Source organism: Chroicocephalus ridibundus, chromosome 9 (genome assembly GCF_963924245.1).
Source record: "Chroicocephalus ridibundus chromosome 9, bChrRid1.1, whole genome shotgun sequence".
Taxonomy (NCBI): Eukaryota; Metazoa; Chordata; class Aves; order Charadriiformes; family Laridae; genus Chroicocephalus; species Chroicocephalus ridibundus.
Window position 1 is genome coordinate 40,523,201 of NC_086292.1, and position 20,923 is coordinate 40,544,123.

The 20,923-nt window shown below is 44.6% G+C and overlaps 1 protein-coding gene across 3 annotated transcripts in view; it reads right to left on the bottom strand.

The window, feature by feature from the left end:
• The window catches only part of CEMIP (cell migration inducing hyaluronidase 1), a 118,851-nt gene that overhangs the window by 4,421 nt on the left and 93,507 nt on the right, over positions 1 to 20,923 (bottom strand). For all 3 annotated transcript variants that reach the window (XM_063347432.1, XM_063347434.1, XM_063347431.1), the window contains exons 15-28: positions 18,005 to 18,074; positions 17,007 to 17,135; positions 16,211 to 16,296; positions 13,278 to 13,409; positions 11,254 to 11,289; positions 11,007 to 11,162; positions 9,268 to 9,448; positions 7,330 to 7,545; positions 6,198 to 6,409; positions 5,541 to 5,726; positions 4,629 to 4,833; positions 3,705 to 3,791; positions 3,250 to 3,407; positions 165 to 265 (exon numbers count right to left, since the gene is read on the bottom strand). In XM_063347432.1, coding sequence (XP_063203502.1) covers positions 165 to 265; positions 3,250 to 3,407; positions 3,705 to 3,791; positions 4,629 to 4,833; positions 5,541 to 5,726; positions 6,198 to 6,409; positions 7,330 to 7,545; positions 9,268 to 9,448; positions 11,007 to 11,162; positions 11,254 to 11,289; positions 13,278 to 13,409; positions 16,211 to 16,296; positions 17,007 to 17,135; positions 18,005 to 18,074 — 1,955 coding nt within the window. The remainder of the gene's footprint in view (positions 1 to 164; positions 266 to 3,249; positions 3,408 to 3,704; positions 3,792 to 4,628; positions 4,834 to 5,540; positions 5,727 to 6,197; positions 6,410 to 7,329; positions 7,546 to 9,267; positions 9,449 to 11,006; positions 11,163 to 11,253; positions 11,290 to 13,277; positions 13,410 to 16,210; positions 16,297 to 17,006; positions 17,136 to 18,004; positions 18,075 to 20,923) is intronic.

Sequence of the window (20,923 nt, forward strand, 5' to 3'; positions counted from 1 at the left end):
CCTCACTGAATAGATAAGTGACTGGTCCCAGGATGTTTGAGCACACGCTGATAGAAACAAGCAAGGCAAAGTTTAGAACATGGGAAAAAAGGTCCCTTTCCTGGAGCCATGGGAGGGGGAATAGATCAAAGGGGTTTAGAATTGTGTTTTAGAAAAGTGGTTACCTTTTAACCTCAAACCCTCTTCTGCTCCAAGTTTCTCCAGTACTTTAGTCCATGGCCCTCTTGAAATGAATCTTCCTTTAGATGTCACCAGCACTATGGAGCTGAAGGAAACAAAGCCATTTATAAACAGATGAAGAGTCAGAACACGTTCCTCGCTTCTCTGTCTTGAGCACTGGTAACTCCTGCCTGCGTGACTCAAGGACACCCATGAACTACAGTGGTTTCTGCTTTAATGGCTTTTGCCAATGCTTTCCAACAGCTTAGTCATATATTCACTTTTGCAATCATGCAAAACCCACTAGGAAGCCGACAAGACACTTTTTTTTTTTTTTTTTTTAATAAACACTGTTTTCTAGAATGATTTAAACGTTTCCAACCAGCAGTTCCATCCTGCTTTGCTCAGAAAGGAACATGCTCTCCCTGGGATGCTCTGAGCAAGTCTCAAATAATTTATTTTCTTACATCATTTGCAGGATAAAGCCTGAAGAAATTCACTTCTTTGAGATTTTTGCTGACCTGATGCTTTTCCTTCATTTTCATTGGGCTTTGGCTTAAAATAATAATAATAATAATTATTATTATTATTATTGCCTTACTTGCATGTACTGTATTTCACCTCAAAATTCTCAGGGTCTTCTACAAATGGCAATTGATAAAGACAAGACATGAGGTAAGTGCGTTAAACTAATGCAAATCTGTAAATGCTTGGGCAGAAGTCGGTAACTGCCTCGGCTTAACTCTAAAAGGGTAGAATAAAAACCCAAATTAAACATGAGGGGATAGTCTTATAGTGAGAATCGTCCACAGAGAAGCATGTTAACCTCCTTACTTCCCACCAGACGCACAAACACCTCCAATGGTTATCTCAAAGCATACGGAGGACGAGCTCTGCTCCAGGGAGTTCAGTGGAAGTCTTGCTATTAAGCTCAAGGGATATCACCCTTGGTCAGCTCCTAATTAAAGCTGCATCACGGCGTAATTGAGCAAACGCCTAGATGAAATTACTTCGTTCCACCTTGCAGGGTTTCCATGAGTGAAACTTCCCTGACTGGAACGGCATCTGCAGTCTTGCAGGAGGAGAGCCTTGCTGGGTCGGCTTTCCTGCAGCACGGTGGACATCAGTCGCTAAAATTAATTAGGCAAGAGCTCCTGCAGAGCTCCTGCCCTGAGCTACTGAGCGCAGCGCTCACATCTTAACACCTCAGCTGGAACTGGAACCGTTCAGGGGAAAATAGCAACGGGTGGCAGCAGAGGAATGAGAGAAGCAAAAGAGTTAAGAGCCATCAGGACTTTTCCTGGAATAAACCCGAGGTGTTAAAGTACTCCAGCGCTTACGAGAGTGGATTGAGCTGGCAGGCTGGTTTTGTACTTTGTGAATGCTGAATCACCTCTTTTTTCTTCCTTCAGTTCACTAAAATTGGTCCTTTCCATTAAGCTTTACCTGCTATGGAAGTTTAAAATAAATCCACCACACGTTTTGTTTTCTTATCCCTGGGAAGCTCATCAGAAAAGCAGATTTATTAAAAGAAAAAGGAATTTGGCCTGCAGAGAGTTGCTTAAATGAACAAAGAGGCTTGCCCTTGCTAGGAATGCCTCTTCTTGCATCCCCAAATCCATAGATCTAAAAGTTCTTCTCTTGGTCTCTCCACAAGAGGCTGGGGAGGCCGGTGGGGCCCTTCCCCTCCCTGAGCACCATCTCTCTGCACCGCGGCGGGAGAGGGCACAAGAGGCTGGTGGCTCTGCCGTCCCGCCGTCTGCGCAGCGTCCACATCTGACTCTGAGCAACTCTTTCACCCAGCAAATGGAAAAAAGGTGTCTCGTGGCTGTAGCTGCAGCCCCTGCCTGATCAGATCGGAAAGGCTTGCAGGGGATGGGCTGGGAAAACTTTTGGTGAATGAAGGACGATAATTTGGGGGTTGAATCCTTGCCAAGGCACAGCCGAGTGAGACCTGAAAGGTGCTGACCATGTTGGGTCAACTTCCAGTCTTAATCCTAATCCTAATTGGGTTCCAACACTAATCCAAAGAAGACAATGAGGCTCAGAAAGACTTAAATAAACCTAAACGTCTAATGACGAATCAATCCTCTAAAGTAAGAAAAAATCCAGGAGCTGGATTTAGCCAGGATTGAGATTGGATTTTTTGCAGAGGAGGATGGGGCCGTGTCTGAAAAGCTCTCTTATTTTTTTGTGAAAGAAACGTGAGCAACTACAATGCTTCTCTGAAGTAACTACTTGCTGTATTTTTTGCAACCTTCAGAATTATTTAAGACAGTAGAAACACATCTGTATGAACCTGCATGGCACCTGCTGAGACTTCCCCCAAGCCTCCGGAATAAATGCCGGAACAATATCCTGTCGATCAGTTATTTCGAATGATTCATCAACAAAGCAATCACATTTGTATGAAATGTTACATATCAGATTTCAAATCAAAACAGACTTAATCACAATGAAATAGTCAGTTCCCAATAGCACTCCAGAAACTAATACGAGAACAACCCCTTTGGTTAAAGGGTTTCTGGTGTTGTTCCCAATCCCACTCCAGCAGATGAACCCGCTGCCCTCCAGGATGCAGGGACACACGTTGGCTACTTACCACCCACTTGCAAAACTCTGCTTTTCTGGCAGCCCATACTTAAAAAATAAAAGCAACCAGCCCTTAGGCCTGGGCAGGGAACGCGTGCAGAGAGGAATGTATTTCATTAGCGGAATTTTCTGCGATTTGAGAGAGCATGCAGGCAATAGAAAAATGTCAACTGGGCACATCTGTACCGATGAGTGCTGAGAGTTTATTCGTGAACTTAAGTCTGCAGTTTGTCTGTAGCCCACAGCATAAATGCAGATCGGCAGTTTATTAATCAAATCAAGCTCTGCGGTTTATCTGGGGCTCGATCGGTTCCTAAATCACAGAGTTCACGTCCTTCTGCTGCCTGCACGTCCCGCTCACCTTTGGGAGTCGGCGGGTACAAAAGCACACAGCCGGGTCTGTCTGGCCCATGTTGGGTGACAAAAACTGGGAAAAAGATGAGTATTGTGTAGCATTCTTGTACATTGCACCTTAGTAACATCAGATTATTTACTTACTGGTCTTTGATGTTGTTGACATAATTTTCTATCTGTGCTGGGATGCCTTGTAGGATTGAGTTTTTGAATGTTACTCGATCAACAACTTTTCCGTGATGTCCATCAATCACAACCAGTTGGATACCCTCATCAGTGAGGAAAAACCTGACACCGTCAACCTGTGCGGGAGGAAAAACATTCTTGATCTCTCACAGTAACACAACTGCAAACAACCACCTGTACGAAGCACAGTGACAAGACTCCTCTTTCTATCAAAGGGTAAAATTCCGGATCTCTGAGGTCAAGATGTCCTGCATTTTTGCTAATATGGTAAAGTTGTAGCTATTTTTCTTTTTTTTTTGCAAAATACAACGCAAAAGTGACCTGAATCTAACTATCTATGATAACTTTGTAAGCAAGTGTTCCATAAAAATGAAGCAAGTATCCCATAAAGTTCACTGAGAAGACCTGCTCACCTCAATGTATGCAAAGTCGTCCTTTAGGTGGAAGTACTGTTTCTTATAAGTTTCTATTTTCACTTCTAGTAGGTGGTCCTTGGTACTCTGTTTACAAAAAAAAAAAAAAAAAAAAAGGAAAGAAAAGAGTTATTCTAGTGAGGATGTCCATTACCTGAACGCTGCATTTCCAGAAACCATTTTAAATCTTGAAATTCAATCAACAAAAAAGCTACATAATAAGCACTGACTTGCCAAATTACGTTGCTAATGAGACTGGGCACAATAGTAACCTCTTGCTCATCCTGTCAGCGTTTAAATTGTTTCACCAAATGGCAGCGTATAAGCGACTCTCACTTTGCAGAGCTGACACACGGTTCACTGAGACCTTGCTATGCATGGCTGCTCCAAGGGTGACGAGTGAAAAAAAAAACCCCAAAATAGACAAATATCCCTATCTCTCCCCCAGAACTAGACTGAATCGGATATAGGAGACAGTGTTGTACAAAACCCTTTATTTGAATGAGACACTCGGCTGTGCAGTCCCTTGTCTGACACTGCTGCTCTTACAGCCTGGAGGAGCCAGAGGCCAGGCAAGAAACCTTCTGTCTCTCCAGAGTCACATTCCCTGGGCCGACCTGTCTTCCACCTCATTACTTTTCACCCTGTGCTTTTTAAGCACAGAACTTCACAACAGAGCCCCAGAAGACTAAGCGTCTAACTTCAAACGAAGTCTTGGGTGGCTCTGTCCTTCGAGGACCTGCACTCTCTACACGTGTAAGAACCTGTTTCATACCGTTTCACATACCTGAACCGTTTCAGAAAATCAGGCACAGGATACACTGCACCTGCTACAAAGTCCTTCTATGTCTGTGGGCACAGTATGTGCCAGAACTACAGATTTAGACTGGCAATAATTGTGTGATAAGAAACCAACTACTTTACCAGTTGTGCACTGGAGAGCTTCTTGGGCATTGGCACCTCTACTATTGGAGTCTCAATGTACTTGGGATAGGCCATGGCTTCACAGTCGCTGACGCCAGCCGTCTTTGGGATCACAGCTTTGATCCTTATTCGTTCGCAGCCTTTGACAGAGCAGAAAGCAAATTTCTCCTTCTCATTTTGAGCTTTGAGTTTCAGAAACAGTAGCCTGCAGGGAGGGGAGAAGAGTCAACAGCATCCTTGAGAATTCTGTACAAAAAATGACTGACTCCCAGTTTTGGTGGACTCCTTCCCAACGCTTTGCAATAATGTGCTTTGCAAGCCCTCAGTGCTGATGTCTGGATTTTAGAGTGCTCAACATACCACATGCAAATAATAGGGGACACACATCTCAGAAATGGTTTGGGCAGGTCAGGGAATTTAAGACAGAGAAATTAGACGACACCTGAACTCCCTTGGAGCTCTATTTTATAACGATACATTTATATAGAAATACATGGTTTGTATTTTAGGTGTCTCTCTCTTTCGCATTATTTTAATTCTTTAAAAGAACGTAACAGGCTTTACACGCTTAGTTCCTGTGCTTCCCTGTCGTGGTGTTTACAGATGGTTGTTGTTCAAAACGAAAAGGGTTGGGTGTGTCCCCAGTTCAGTTTCATGGTCTGCACTTTGCTTTTGTCTTTTTTTGTAATTTGTATTCACTCGGCAAAGCATCTCCCAGAGTAATTGGCAGAGCAGCAGAGGCTATGAATGACTGGCAGCCGTGGGAGTCCCAGGAAAATTAAACGCTGGTCACATTCCCAGAATGACTTTCTGGTTTTGTTGTGATGCCCGCTAACGGCATTAGCCAAAGGGTTCACGATTCCAGCAGCTTTCTCGAAGCAGTGTCCAAATCGGCAAGACCTGCTTCCTTACCCCGTGTCCTCATCCCAGTAGTAGTATCCTTTGCTAGGATATCTGTGCTCCAGTTTCTCCATTTGAGAGGTTCTATAGAAGGTTCCAGTTTTGTACGTTTTCTTCAAGAGACGATTATGGATGTCTGAGAGAATGGAAAATGTCGTCCCTTTAGGATAGCAAAACCCTACTTGGATCCAGTCGTTCCTAAAAATAGCAAAGACCCACATTATAATAAGTTGACACATGACTGTTATTTTCCTGGGCATGCTAGAAGCCAAACTAAATAATTCACTCTGAAACGTAACTTAATTTTTTCCTGGCCGGTTAAAATTTTAATGGTGTGGGATGAATCAATGCAATGTAAATTAGACATAACAACCATGGGTTAGTTAAGCAATGTGGGTCAGATCTGCTCCTGACTTCTACACCTGTGACTTCCATGCACCAGGAATGAATTAGCTCTAGGCTTCCAAAAATGAACCGTGTTATCTTGCTGGGCTGCCCAGGGGAGGAAACAGGAATCTGAGAGGTCAAATGGAAAGATAGTGAACTCAATGGACTTCCTGGAACAAGCATGTTCATTCTGGAAGAGCTCATAAGGCGATGACCTCACCCATTAAAAATGTGCTGTTACATTATTGGGCTGGAATGTTGGAATTCGGTCGGATCACTCACTTGTTGAAGTTGATGAGCCATATGGCCAGCTCTTCGGGGGCTGTCTTGTCCCAGTGGATGGTGTAGCCTTTCCTCAGAGTTATGACTGGCTGATACTGCTGGTAATGAGTGCTCTTGCTCAAAGCCCCTTCCAAATGGAGTGGGTGATTATGGTAGTCATTTTTTATTATTTTCATTTTCAGGTTGGCTGGCTTGTAGGCCTGGATGTATATCTAGATAAAAAAAAAAAATATCACCCAGGGTTTAATGAATGACAGTAAGACATTAAAGGCACAGCTACTCAATAGACGTGAACTGGCATGAGGCCCGTGACTTCAGCAGTGACCTGTATGCCATACGCTTACGTTCGATTTCTTAGGCTTCCCTTACAAAGTAAACTGTTTTCAGAAAAAAGAAGGGTCATTTCCTCATTCACTGAGTTCAAGACTATGTGCCAGTCAAGGCTTCAAAGAGGCCCGCATTAGGGCTGAAGTATTTCACAGCATTTGTGGCAACCCTCCGCAGTGGGACAGTATCTACCTCAGACATCTGACTCCTACAGAACAAGGACCCTTCTGTCTGGATTTCAGAAGCAGGAAAACCAGCTCAGTGGTTACAAATTGGCTTTAGTAGCACTACACGGAAAAAAAACAACAGTTGCAACACCTAAGACAAAAACAGGCGCTACTCATCAGAGGAAAGTGAGGACTCTCTGAAGGCAGCAGCACTTGGAGCTTGTGTGGTAGGAAGAATGGTTTGGTGGTTACACAACAGGATGAAAGATCATGACAGCTGAAGTCTAATTTTGACTCCTCAGCACATTTCCCATAACACTGTGGGCAACACTTCCTTCCATAAATCAAGGAAAAATAACTAGCCGACAGCCCATAGATTTATGAATATTAATCTGTTAATGCTCATGGAGCTCTTAGGGGACTTCAGGCAGAAGTTGTTAGAGCTGTTAACAGTCAAGGCCAAAGTATCTGAAAATGTACCACAACATCCTCGTGTTCAAAACCACCTGTGCAGACATGCAGATAAATAAACCCTGAGCACCCTGAAGAAAGTCCATTTCTAAAGGTCGAGCTTTACAGCGCCAAGAAATTTGAAGTAAAATAAAGCGATAATGATAAGGCAAGGTAAGCATCTTTACCTGTGCAAAGTGTCCACTGCAGATGGAACCTCTCCAGTCAGGCACGTCAATGCACTCAGGGTGCTTGATTAGCCAGTTATCTTCTTTTATCAGGTACGAGCCTGGATATTCTGACACAGAACCATCTACATCATGAAAAACTGATGTTTTATCACCATCCATATCCAGATCATTGAACCAGGGTCCAGGTTCTCCAAAGAAGACCCTTGAGGTAATCTAAACAAAACAGTGAAAGACATTTACATCTCCGAAAAGGAATTAATCACTTACAGTACACAATGGCTATGGTCAATAGAGTGGCTCAAAGGACCCATTTTCTTTCTTTATTTGTCATTGGAAAGTAGTTTGGACAAGAAATAGTGTTGGGTTTGTGGATCAATTTGTGCATGAAGAAATCTGTGTACACACTAACAGTACCGTTCTTTAAATGGCCACAGAATTTGGCCACTCAGCTTGAGACATTGTAGGCTTGACGTTCAACAGCTCTGGGGCCCCATGACTCCAGATGATTCTGGGGTGGCGGGTCCTCTGAGATAGCAGTTATGTGGTAATAAAACTATAAGCTTCTGAAACTGACCATCCAAAGATGGAATCACCAAAATAATTTTCAGCTGAGCTGGTCTCGTTAGTTGGCAGGAACATCGGTGCCATTTGGGACAGCCATATCAGGATTGTCTCTGCCTGCACATTCCCTCTTCCCTAAGCCTGAAGTCAGTGCAGAGCTGGGTCACACACTTAAAAGGTGTGTTTGATTTGTCAGACAGAGCAGACACAGATTTCCCTGCTGAGTGTGGGGGAAAGGCTAAAACAACCAGAATTTCAGCCCCAGCTGTGAAAAGGTTTGTTTTAAAATTCTGGAGGAAGGTTCAGGAGACGGGGAGATTTCACTAGAGCCACTTCACTCATTGTCTGCTAATATGTTTTTGAGGTTCCAAAGCCACATAAAGTCACACTGATGCTGGGAACAATCAGCGACCTCCCCTGGGAAACGGCTGCTCAGGCAACTTCGGACTGATATTTTTATCCAGCATAAATAAATGTCATGCCACCAGCCCGCCTGGTGCAATGTGAGAGAGTGACCGACCAACACTTTTAGGGGAATTTTGCCTTTCCCATCCCATTTGGCACGAGGATTGCTAGTCAGCACTTTTCCTGACGTGCGAGCAAGTCTGCTAATTTTTTGAAAGTTAAGCAACCCAAAACATTTCAGTCCCAACCGCTTTATTTATTTATTTGTTTGTAGTGTTTGGCAGTTGGATTTAACAGCTGCTAGAGGTGAACCTCAGCAAACCAGTTAGCACATATGTGTGCAAGCAAATACAAAAATAACTCAAAAGCACCGACCCTGGGACAGGTTCAGACCAGCACCCCGGAGTTCATACTGTAATTCAAAGTTTGGCAGACCCTTTTTGGCTGGGCTCTGCTCTCGTTTATGTCTGCAGAACTGGAGTCCATGCAATTACCCCGGTGTGCAGGGCTGCAGAACTACCCTGCATCGGCTCAGTTTCACTGGCTGTTTCCCAAAAATCAGTATTTTCCGCTTCTAGGTGAGTTAGACCTTCCACAACAGACTTCGCTCTGTTGTTTCTTTAATATTATACTGTTGTTGAAAATAAGGGGGCAGATTCTTCTCCCTATTACAACCGTTTCTGAGACACACAGAAATGGAAATGATTTCCACCTGAATGTCACTATATTTTTGAAACTGATGCCTGCTTCCGGTTGCTGCAAACCTGTCAGAGAATTGGATTTTCTTGTTATTTCTCCCATCCAATTTTCTCTTTCTTAGCTGCCACCCCCTCTGTTAAGCTTCTGGCAAAGTCAATGGGCAACCTCCTGAAGATCTCCTGTTTCCTCCTAAAGGCTGCTACACCCTTTTTGCCCACAGCCCCATTTCCAAGCCAACTGGAAAAGGCCTTTCTGAGAAGGATAACTCACCGGGACGTCTTCAAAATGAATGTCGGTGACGTTGTTGTTGGGGCAGCTCTGCCAGGCGTTGTTGAGCCGGAAGGCCAGGGCACTCGTGTGCCGGCCATCCAGGGCAGCGAATTTGCGGAAGGTGCAGTTCTGGACGTTGATTGGTCCATCGTAGAACTGAATCCCTCGAATGGGAAAATCCCTAAAACACATTTGGAGGAGACAGGGAGACTTGGTCATGACACATCAGCATGAGGATGAGAATGTATTCTAGACATGTGCAGTCCAGCAGCATTTGTTTCTCAGCTGCTTTCATTTTTGACAGCCCTTAAGATGACTCCTGAGCTCATGTTTTGGAAGAGAAGGGATTTCCCTCCTTTTTAGGTCTGTGAAGTCCTCTTATCCTTGCAAGTTCAGTTCAAGTTCTCTTGTGTCTGAACAGATCATCTTTATTTAGTCTGTGCTCCTCCAGGGAAGGAACTTAGAGCAATGCCAAAGCATTGACCTAAAAGTGAATAAATCCATGTTTGCCATCAGAAATGAGTTCTGCAGCAGCGAAACCTGAAACTCGTCGGAGCCGTGCAGACTCCTTGGGCTGAGTAACGGCAGGGCTAAAAGAAGTCCCACCACATCTTTCAAAGGAAGTTGGAGAGAAACAGTGCAACTCAACTGCAATAAAAAAGGGATTTGAAAACAAGGAGAGGTCTTACAATCTATAGGGTTGAAAAGAGGTGAAGGGGCAGACTAACGAACCTTTATTAATAGCTTTTTCTGATATCATCTGCAAGGTAAAGACGACACCATTTTTCAAACTGATTAAGTGAACAAGATGCTTAAACTTCTTAAAAGGCTAAGATAAGATGTTTCAAATTTCACTTATGGTAAATAAATTTGATCCCCTCCTCCTATGAATGGCTTCCTATAGACAAGGCTTGCCTGCTTCTGTGCATTTGTTCTGTCCCTCTGAGCTTCTGCACACAACACCCAAGACGAGATATGCCCATATATATATATATATGTAAAGGATATTAGAGTGTCGTAGTTTTCATTATTACTATAATGAATTTCAGATTGAGTTTTCATTATTACTATAGTTAATAATAAGCCTCCTCTATCTCTACCGATAAGCAAAGTTGAGGCGGGTAATAGGGCAGAAAAAAAATCAGCTGAGCTGTTTGTTCACTGTAGAGCTACCGTTAGGATAACTGTGTTTTTAGGAATAACAACAGAACATCATTGCACTTGCAAACCAATCTGCAGGACTAAGGTCTAGGAAGAGGCCACACACGACGTTCACTGACCGTTTCAAAACTATTTAACAAAGGCATCAAATCCCTGTAGCCCAGCAGCAATAGTGACAGCAGCTCTGAGGACATCTGTGACCACATCTGGGCCAGTCCAAGCCCAGGGAAGAGCGTCTATGAGCTTCCCTGTCTGCTGACCTGGAGAGAGACTGCCACATTGCCCAGCCACATATAGAGAAGTGCCCAAGGAGCGCACAGTCCTTGTGCTGTCTTCTCATCTCTGTTTGCAAAGGGGAGGGGGAAGGAAAGAGGAGTTTGATGCTGTCTTGGCAGCCCGCAAGTATGTACCTGCCAGCAGCAGCTGCACAGTGAGGACTTTGGGATCGGCAGACATGAAACCAAATCCTTTCTGCGTAATGGTTATTAAATTGAACAACGCTGAAGAAACCGCACTGGGCTGGAGTTTGCACTGAGAGTGGGAACAGAGGGTGCTTTGATGTGCTGAGCTGAACTTACGGGCCGATGGGCAGGGTCCTTCCTCTGTGATCCAGGCCTCCAGGTCCCCAGATCTCGTTGTCCATCGTCTCGGTGCCCAGGTTTCCACTCTCGCCAACAAACAGGCTGTTCTTGATTTCTTGCTTTGAGCCGTCGTCATGAGGGAAAGTCCCGCCGCTGGGAAGGAAGGGCTGGAGGTGAAGGGGCTGCCCACAGCCACCCCCACCAGCGGTGCCCCCAGCTGCAGCACAGCCCGCCCCACACTTACCTCGCCAAGGTCAGGCCAATGCCGTTGTCAGCAAACCTGCAAAGAGAAGAGGGATGCTTCAGAAGAGATTTGGGTTGTTTTTTTTTCACGTCAAACTAAAGTAACCAAACCAATGAGGCAGAGGGCAGCAGGGCTTAACTACTGAGCAGTGCCCCTGGGGAGGGTCAGGCTTTTCCAGGCTTGCTCCCTGTCTAAGTTTTGGAAGGTCTTCTTTGGCACATCTTGCAGTATGTGCAGATCATATGAAGCAGCAGACATTCACCTGATTGCTCAGAGCTAAGGTTAAGCCGGTGGTTACTGGGCATAGTTTACTTGTCTGATAAAGCTTTTTCCCTGTGTCTAATGACCATGCACTTTTCACTGTTAGGTAAAAAGATCACGCTTATCTCTCAGTCTAACTCGCTTTTATTATCTAATAGTGCTTTGCCTTATGCACACCTCTGTGCTTGCCCGCGTTCATGTATCACACACTGCTTCCATGAAATAACTTTACAAGAGGAACTGTTATTAAAACAGAGAAGCTTGGCTTCTCTTTCATTGACAGGAAGATAGAGATCAGATCTTTCTTATTAAAAAAAAAAAAAAAATAGAAAGAAAAAAAAGATTAAAATGTCTTTCCATTTTGCTGAAATACCAAAGCTTTTAGATGAGATAAATCACAACCGCCGGTCCGTGACTCCTGCTTATAGGAAGACTACAATTAATATGATAGCATGAGTAAGTCTCGATGGTGTCTTCACATCGGTGTCACTCTTAACGCGTCTGTCACTGGTCTCAGCAAAAACGCGAGCCGGGAGCCCGCAGCGGAGTAAGACCCAGCTTTGTCCCGCTTCTGTCTGTAGGTGGCAGCCCTTGACACGCCATCGCCTCCCCTTGCCTTGCTCCAGCCCCACGAACACACACCGAAGTTTATACACTGCATGCCACATTAACATTTGTTTTGTTAATGTAATACATAAGTCTTTCTGTAGCAATAGAAAAGGAAATTACTGTGGCTATAAAGACAATTACAGTTTGATGGCTGCTTCCTCGAATTCACATATGCTCACTGCTGGAAACTGATAAAGTACTCGGTCTTTTAGCAACCTCCATACGCTGCGTTTGCTCCGTAAGCAATGTAAATGTCTCAATGACATGAATGTGATCTGTGAAGACAACTCTAGATACTTCTGGTTCATAAGTTCATAAGAAGCACAAACCGCATTACTCAATATCACATTTCTGACCATTCTGCTACAGTCTCACTCCCACCAACCTGACCGGTCACCAGAGCCAGCTTATACCATGGGGTGCTTTAGAGGTTTGGGTGGCTCGAAAGTAAGGCAGCTCTGCCCAGGACTTGGACACCAGATAACGAACGGTGTGACAGCTATTCCTACTGGAGTTATCACAATATGCCTTGTAAAGTAGCTTTTTCCTTTTTCTCCTCTTTCTTCATTGAGGTTGATATCAAGAGCCTGGCTCAGCACAAGAAACTGTAGAAGATCATCTGTTTCCAAGTGCAAAATAAATATCTGTTCTGACCAGTGCAGGAAACAGCCTTCAAAGAACACAACACGCACTTGCCCAGTCTCTCTCCCTTGCTGGTATGATGCATAGTTTTATGTCTGCTTTGTCAGTACTCACTTATTCAGCATAGCAGTGAACCACATAAAACTGATCTGTGACCAGGCCAGGGAAGGTGATGGATTTTGCTGCTCTCTTTTCAAAGCACCTCATTTTTCATACAAAAATTAAGTTTTATTTTTAGTTATTTGCATCCATGTGTCTATGTCTCTGTGCGTGTATGTGACCATTCTTGAATGCTGGTTAGCATCACACAGAGGAAGAATCGGAGGGATCTTCAGAGCAGACAAAGCAGGTTTTGTTTGTGTAAAATAATGCCTGTGCTTACTTAACGTTTCATCTTTATTTCAATCTTGGCCATACGGAAGGTGCAAAGCAATATAAATAGTCTGAACCACAGCTATGCTCGCCATAAACACCAGGCTGAACTCCTAGAGTTGAAATAAGGCAAAACTCACTGGCAGTTGTCCAGCCACACATCTCCACCCCGCAGCCAGGCCCCGTGATCCTGATTCTTGTAGGCAATAAAGCGCTCAATTATTGCAGGTTCCCTGGGCTTCAAAGGATCGGCGTCTTTGTGTGGGCTGTATCTGTAACCAGAAGGAGAGAAGAAAGGTTGGCGAGGGAAGGTAGCCTTGCTCGGTGCACGGCCCTGCTAAACATCTGGTTTCTGCTAACTCGGGAACAGCTTTGGGACAACAGTCCATCCAAGTAGCGTCTCTAGTCGAGCAGCCATGGCCAGACCCAACTGCCAAGGGAAGGACGGTCCAGGCGAGGCAGTTGTAAAGACCTGCTCCAAGTTTCCTTTCACCTTTCCATTATTGTGTTGCTGATACACTGCTGAAAGCATGGAAAGTTTATTATTGCTCCCAAAAGTCTGAGATATTTTTTAATCCCTTACTGTTATCCTTTTGCATATTCCTGTTATTTAGATAAATATCCTTTTTGTTTTCCCTTTTGAGCATTCTTATCTCCTATACTTGGCTATACTGTGGTAACAAGTACCACTGCCAAATTTTCCTTGCTGTGAAAAGGAATGAAAACATCTTGGAGAGGAGCTGAGAGTATGTCCTTTACTATTCCCACTCTGCATTACCCAGGACACACGTACGAAATTTATTAACTCTGAAGTTCTCAAGTATGAGGAAATATTGACCTGATGCAGGGAAAAAGCAGACACAAGTGGGAGCTGCAGCAATGTGTGCCCTCAGCTGCTGCCTCTCAGACACCGCTCGGGCCACGGGATGTGAGCAAGGATCTGGCTCGCCAGGGTGATGCTGAGCTCGGCTGCCATCTACCCGGTCCTGAGGCACAGCTCTCCCTTTGGCTGCTGAAGGAGCATCTTCCATCACACTACGCAGCTTAGGGAACCTGACAGATGAGTATCCAGCTCCGTGCCAGCGATGGATGGTCCAGAGATTAAAATTCATGCCTCAACAATGAGTAGCGAGGCCAAGCTGTCAAATCGCTAACAGATATTCAATAGCGCTTTGCTTTGCTTAATAAGCCATCATATCAATCTAAAACCGAGCATCAGGCTGATAGGGTTCCTGTAAATGAATATTGCTCTGGCAGCTTCATCACTGTGCATTTGCTTTCAGAAAGAGATTTAGTATCGGCCCTTGTGAATTCCCCAGACATTGTTAAATACAGATATTTGAAGACAGATTCCAGTTTCATTCCCATCCGTGTGTAACTGGAGAAACACTACAGAGTGCGCAATTTGGCCCAGATATTTAACGCTGTAACAGAATGCAAAATAATCTCTCCAACTCTGTATATGCCCAGCCTACCTCAAAGTTTGCCCCAGCCACTCCAGCTATAATAATTTATTCAGTCCTGACACATGAAAAGTGGGAAACGGTATAAATAATCTGAGCTGCAGCCTGTGCTGGTGGGTAATCCCCGAGCATAAACATGACTGCATTATGAATTGCTTGGCTTCCAGGGGTCATTCCTGCCCTTGTATGGCAAAGGACAAATTGCCTTCTGTAATCACTTACTGCGCCTGTGGCAGCAGGCACTTTCCCAAGGCACGCGTTCGGCTATATGGTTTTCCATATGCTGCTATACGGCAGCATCAGGCTCCCAAGAGAATTTGGAGGTACTTGCAGAGCAAGCACTGCTCTTAATAAGTTATTTTTTTAGCAGTTACTTTTATCGTTGAATTTATAATTTCAATTAATGTAAATAATATTCACTTTTGAACACCTTTTCGCATCAGCTGCTAGGCAGGGCACTGGGGGGATGTGGATCACAGGGCAAGCGGTGGCTGAGCTGCTGGCTGGGTTCCCCTGCGGCAGAGGACCGGTCCCACCCCTGCAATGCTGGCCCAGTACGTGACTACAGCAATCGGGGTAACCCGCACCCCAGAGGTGGAAAGCACAAAAGGAAAACGCTGTCATTCTCCCCTGCTGAGCGGAGGTTTTCAGCAAGTTCCTCTTCCCTACATGGTCTCTTCTGTCAAGAAACCCAGTCGTGGGCGAATGCAGGTTGGGCGCAACGGGAGGCAATTGGTCTGTCAGGAAAGAAAACTATGAAACTTGGGAATATTTAAGTCTTTTTCTCTCCCTGGGGTTGGTAACTAAGTTAACAGCCAGACTCAACCTCTAATGAGATAAAAGGGTGCACGTGCAGCCCTTATGCTATTACACTTTGCCCCCAAGAAGCCCTCTGCTTCCACCAGCCTCCTCGCTGGGGCCAGCTTTGGGGAAAGAGTGGGGATTCTCAGAAGCCACGGGACCACGGTAGGTCTGCCGATACGAGGCGCTGTCTAGAGGGCTTTCCAGTATTTCTAAATGACCCCATTATGCCACACAGGGGCTGTGCACGGCAGCAGGGAGGAAGGGTCGCTCTGCGTATTTAATTGTAATTATTATTGCAGTGTCAGATTTGGAACTGGACAGAAATTTGAAATCAAAGTGTGAGCTCCATCACATAAGCTCTCCCTGTTCAAGTAGGCCCTAAATGAATGAATCAACAGCATTCCCAGGAAATACTTTAATTTCTCATTTCTCTAATGGGAAACCCTTGCAGCAAGTTCTCCCCAGTGGGGCTGCTGACCGGAAAGCATCTAATTTTCTTGCTTATGTACAAAAAATAAAAAGTCAGTGGAACACCCTAGAGCAGCTGTAACATCCACACCAGCTCCGCTCAGAGCTAAAGCGCAAGGACAGAACCAGAAGGGTGCGGGTGCTGGGGGTCCCTTAGGAAAGGGAATGGAGAAGATGAAATTAGAAAGCTGTAAATCTAAGTGAAGACCTTTCTTCAATAAAAGCCACCCCGAAGGGATTGCAATGATTCCTGTCAGCTTCCTTGGAGACAATTGCATCGCTTTCAGTCAGTGCTATAGAGAAGTCTTCTCTAAACCAAACTGCGCAAAACAATTTACCTCCCAGAAATCAGCGTCAGGATAGGTCTTTTGTCCTTGGCTGAGGCCGGAGTGGTTTTGACGCCATTATCAATGATCATTCCAGCCTAAAAGAAAAGAGAAATGCAATATTACAGTATATTTATATAATGTACAGGTCTTTCCATCTCCGGGCTCTGCCTCCAAGTCTGCTAAGCCCAAGTCAGTCGCACGATCCTAACAACTGCTTCTTCTAGTAGCATGCGAAATGGGGCTGACAGGGCTATCCAGACTTGCATGTACCCCCCAAAATCGCCGCAAATTTCCGGAAACTGCACCTCTCTTGTAACTGCATGTATCCCCATACACAGAAACACCGCGCTGTAGCCTTAAGCACCCGGTGACAGTAACGCACAGCCCCACCGCACAGCACACTAAGGGTAAATAAGTAAAGAGAAGGCGATTAGACACAGCGGCCCGTATTTATCCCTCTAGAAGCTGTTCAGTTAATTGCTAACATTGGCAGTCGAGGTCTATAATTAGACAAGCTGCCAATAGATGCTCCTGGAGGCACTATTTTAGGAGCACAGCAGCAGAGAAGCAGCCTGAGCAGAGGGAAGAGCCTCTCGGAATGCCCAAGAGCCAAGAGAAGTGGTGCGGAGCTCCCACGCCAGCACGCAAAGCTGCTTCATCCGCAGACGCAAACAAGCTTGCAGCAACTTTTAGTGAAACAGAAAGCACAGGCATTAATAGCTTGCAGACCCAAGGAGCTGGAGCGAGAAGGCGGTGTTTTGGTTTTTTTTTCTGAGGGCAGCGTTCCCGTTGCGTGCAGACTCACCCGGTAGTTGGAATGCGCGCGGTTGTTGGAGAATTTCCCCATCGGCATGTGCTCGGAGTAGCCGGGGGAATACATGCCCGCCGAGGGCCCTGTCGGCACGTGGTGCAGAACAAACCAAAAGCCTGTTTCCTGAGAAAAAGAACGGACATCTGAGCCTTTGCTTCAACTTCTTTGCTGGTCTACGTTAGCCCAAGGATTTATCAGTAAAGCCACAAGGCATAAGGCAGAAGATTTTGGGACAAATCACAGCTAGCAGCCTCGACCTGTATAACTATACGTAGCAGAGAGTTTCACACACACATACATTCACATTCACACTCCCAAAGTAGCATCTTCAGGGTGCCTCAAGTTAAGCTCTGACGTCTCTATTGAAGCTATAAGTGAGACTTTAGAATTCCGTCACACACACACACATACACTGATGTCCTCCTATCACTGCATGCGTGGATCTTAAAAAATCAGATCATTTTTATTTAGTTGCCTAAAAATGTATCCAGGAGCCCGAATCTAGGTACTCAGATTTGGAAGCTTCGGAAAGACCACATCTCTTTGTTTAAAGCTTGCTTTTCTTGTTTATTTGTCCTAGTAGGAAAATAAAGGCTCCTGATGTGACCAAGAATTCCTGTGGAATTAGCATCAGCGCTGATTGAAATTTCAGAGCACCATTACTGTACTGCAATCAACAGAATCATTGCCAAAGACTTCACTGGGACTCCACAGCCACATTTATTTAATTTATTCAGGCTGCGCACTGTGCAAAGGCTGGGAATTTTTGTTAAAGCCATCCAGCTCTAGAAACAGCAAGTGACAAGAGTGTGGAGCAAGAGGAAAAGCATTATATTTTATTGGCGGCACTAGCCATATTAATATACGTCTCGATCTAGCAGTTTCAAAAAATGCCTGAGTAACAGAAGCAGGTTTTATTCCAGCAAGAGCCTCAGCCTTGCAGGGCTGTAACCGGTCTGAGTTGTTACCAAATAAGAAACTTCTGCACTCACTTCAGATCCCGCAGCTGCACAGTTTATAAGGTTGTTGTGGGGGTTGGCTATCCAGAAGGTGGATACGGCGCTGCAGGTCAGGAAAACAAAGAATAACATGAAAATGACACTTGGAGCACACACCAGAGTCACCGACCAACTCCCCCCAGTAACTCCCACCGATAACTCCTCAGATAAGGGGTCCTGCCTAGGGGGCAAAGGGAACGGGTTATTTTTTTCTTTCTCTTCTCATACCACATGTGTCCTCTGTGGTTTGACAGAGAGCATGGCCTTATCTTTTAAAACCCTGAGTATTAAATGAGGAATTTTGACTGCAATTCCAAGCCTGCTATGAAGCTGTCAGATGTCAATCATGTTTTATGATAAGGTAAATATGTTGTTGCACAAGTCACAGAAAAGAACTTTGCCCCCAAATAAGCCCTCAGGTTCATTAGAGACTCGTTTAATCAAGGGACCCGACGAATTGCCTCTTAAGGGCTTTCCAAGTGTACCCCGGTACCTGCCTTTTCCAAGAGCTGCTGTGATTCATTAACTTTATTTGCTCCCACCCTCCTACGCATTTCTTTTGGGACAAAAGGACTCCATTTGTCTAATGCACATAAAAGAATCTTAATTGAAAGATTCCCATCAAGGAGGAAAGACCAATCCATCACTGCCCGTCCCGTGACATACAGCATTCATTAACCAACAGGCACGTGAACTTTGGGAGGAAAACATCCAGCACTTACAACCAGCAGACCGGATCCCTAAATTTGCTGGGTGAGATCCACCCTCCTGCAGAAGACAAAACTACAGAACCCTTACGTCTATTTTAACCTTGCTACAAAGGACTTCACGGGGGCTTTAGGCCAACTGATCTTGCTGGCCTAAGATGAAGTTCCATTTGTGCGACTTTATCATGAAAACATACCAAAATTTTTCTATTTTGGGCATGGGGCATGGGCCTAGAAGGAAACAACTGGAAATTATTTATTTATCGACTACCTCCTGCTGCGCAGGCAAGGGTGAGGACATTGTATTTCCACAGTGACCTGTCTGTCGGCCCAATCCTGCTCCTCAGAGCCACGGGGCTTGGGCAGCTCACTGTGTCATTTGGCTCAATCCTATTGTCTTAATTTCTGGCAGCGGCTGCCTGCCTGCCTCTTCCAAGCCAATGGAGCGCAGATGGTGCTTGTCCCTCGTCCCCCGCGCTGGGGGCCCTGGTCCCTGCCCCACGGGTAGCGTTAGCATACTCATGCACTTGCAGGCAGGATGAGCCCAGTGAAAAATAAATTATTTTTCTCATCGAACCTTGAATTCTTTTCTAAAGGAAGACATCACAGATGAAAGTACCGTAGGACCTGTTCATTAGACCTCCACCTATCATTCCTAGCCGTTTTTCATATAACAATCTTCAAAATGACACAAAATATGTCCCTCTGACTATTAAATGGACTATCAGTGGAAAATGAGGACAATGGCTGATTAACTCTTATTTTATGAATGGAGACATTAAGTGTAATTTATAAACAAACACAGATGTTAAAAAGAGCATTGCATGAATTCATCTCTTTCCCTTGCCAAACTGAAAAGCTAAAAATACGTTTCTTTGGACAAAACCCCAGTTTGTTCCGAGGACAGAATGGGTGATACTGATACAGTCTCAGCAGACTGAGAGTATTTCCAAATAAAAGAAAACCCCTGAAGATTTTTAGCTGTTAGGCATCAATCAGCTTCTAACTGTCTCATTTACAGGATGGAAGTCTGGCTCCAGAGATTTCCTCATTGATTTTTTGTGGGTCAGAAATTTAGTGTTTTTTTACTGTATATTTCTGTCTTCCCTCCAAATACAGCCAAATAAAATCCTGGAGAAAAATAAGGGCCATGGGCAGAAGTGTTCCTGTCTCCCGGCAGCTTCAACACAGCACCAATGCTCCACGGTCTCAAGACAAATCTTCACCGTGGAAGACCTCCCATTCTCTTGCACAGGGGTCTTGTCCTCAAGATGATCCACCATCAATTTTAAGCTCTTAAAGGCAGGCTTGACTTCCAGCTTTTAATGGAAAACACTCTAAAAAAAATGTGGTTCCACAGATCTGCTCCAAACCACTTGCTGCGCTCCCTGGACTACAGCTGGGGATCTGCTCGCCTAGCTGCTAAGCACACAGGTTTGACTTCAAGAGTTCAGTACTCTCTCAAGAAGAGTTTGGGGGATGGGGGAAGAAAAAGAAAGTTAATTAGCTGCCTGATACTCATCAAAATAAGTAGGTTCCCTCAACAGTGAGTAATTGTCAATGAAATCGTATTCCTAGGTTATGCACTTCGATTTTGGGGCAGAAAACCAGCTGGAAAATCATGGAAAGAAGGGCAAGAATGGCCTTCAGGAGCTCAGTGAGTCCATGCCCTGCCTTATGACAGAATCAACTACAACTACAGTATTTGTGACTGGCATTTCTCTAACTTGTGCTTAAAAATTACTGTTAATGAAGAAACCATGAATTCTTCTAAAAAAAAACCCTAATGCTTAACTGCGTGGCCAAACTGGTTGCGTTTCTTCTATACTTCACCTGAATTCTTTCTACAAAGCAACAGAAATGCAAAAAGAACTTGTAAAATCCCTTATTGCAAATGCTTCTGTAATCCTCATCTAAACCTCCATTGGCAAATCTGCAAGGACACTTAGAGGAAAGGATCTTCAAAAAGGGAGATGAAAGGCATTCAGTATTTTTCAAATTTAATACAGTGTTTGTGGCAAATAGAAGGTTGGAGAAGTTCTCCTGGAAACATTTTCATGAGCTCACGTATAGACAAACTATTAGGGATCCAATGGGTGTATAGAGTCTTTGATCTTTTATTGTCAAGTTCCAATTCTGTGCTAAACTGCATTTATTATAACATTTTGGTTTCACTGCACAATTTGGGCAATGAGTGCATAACGGC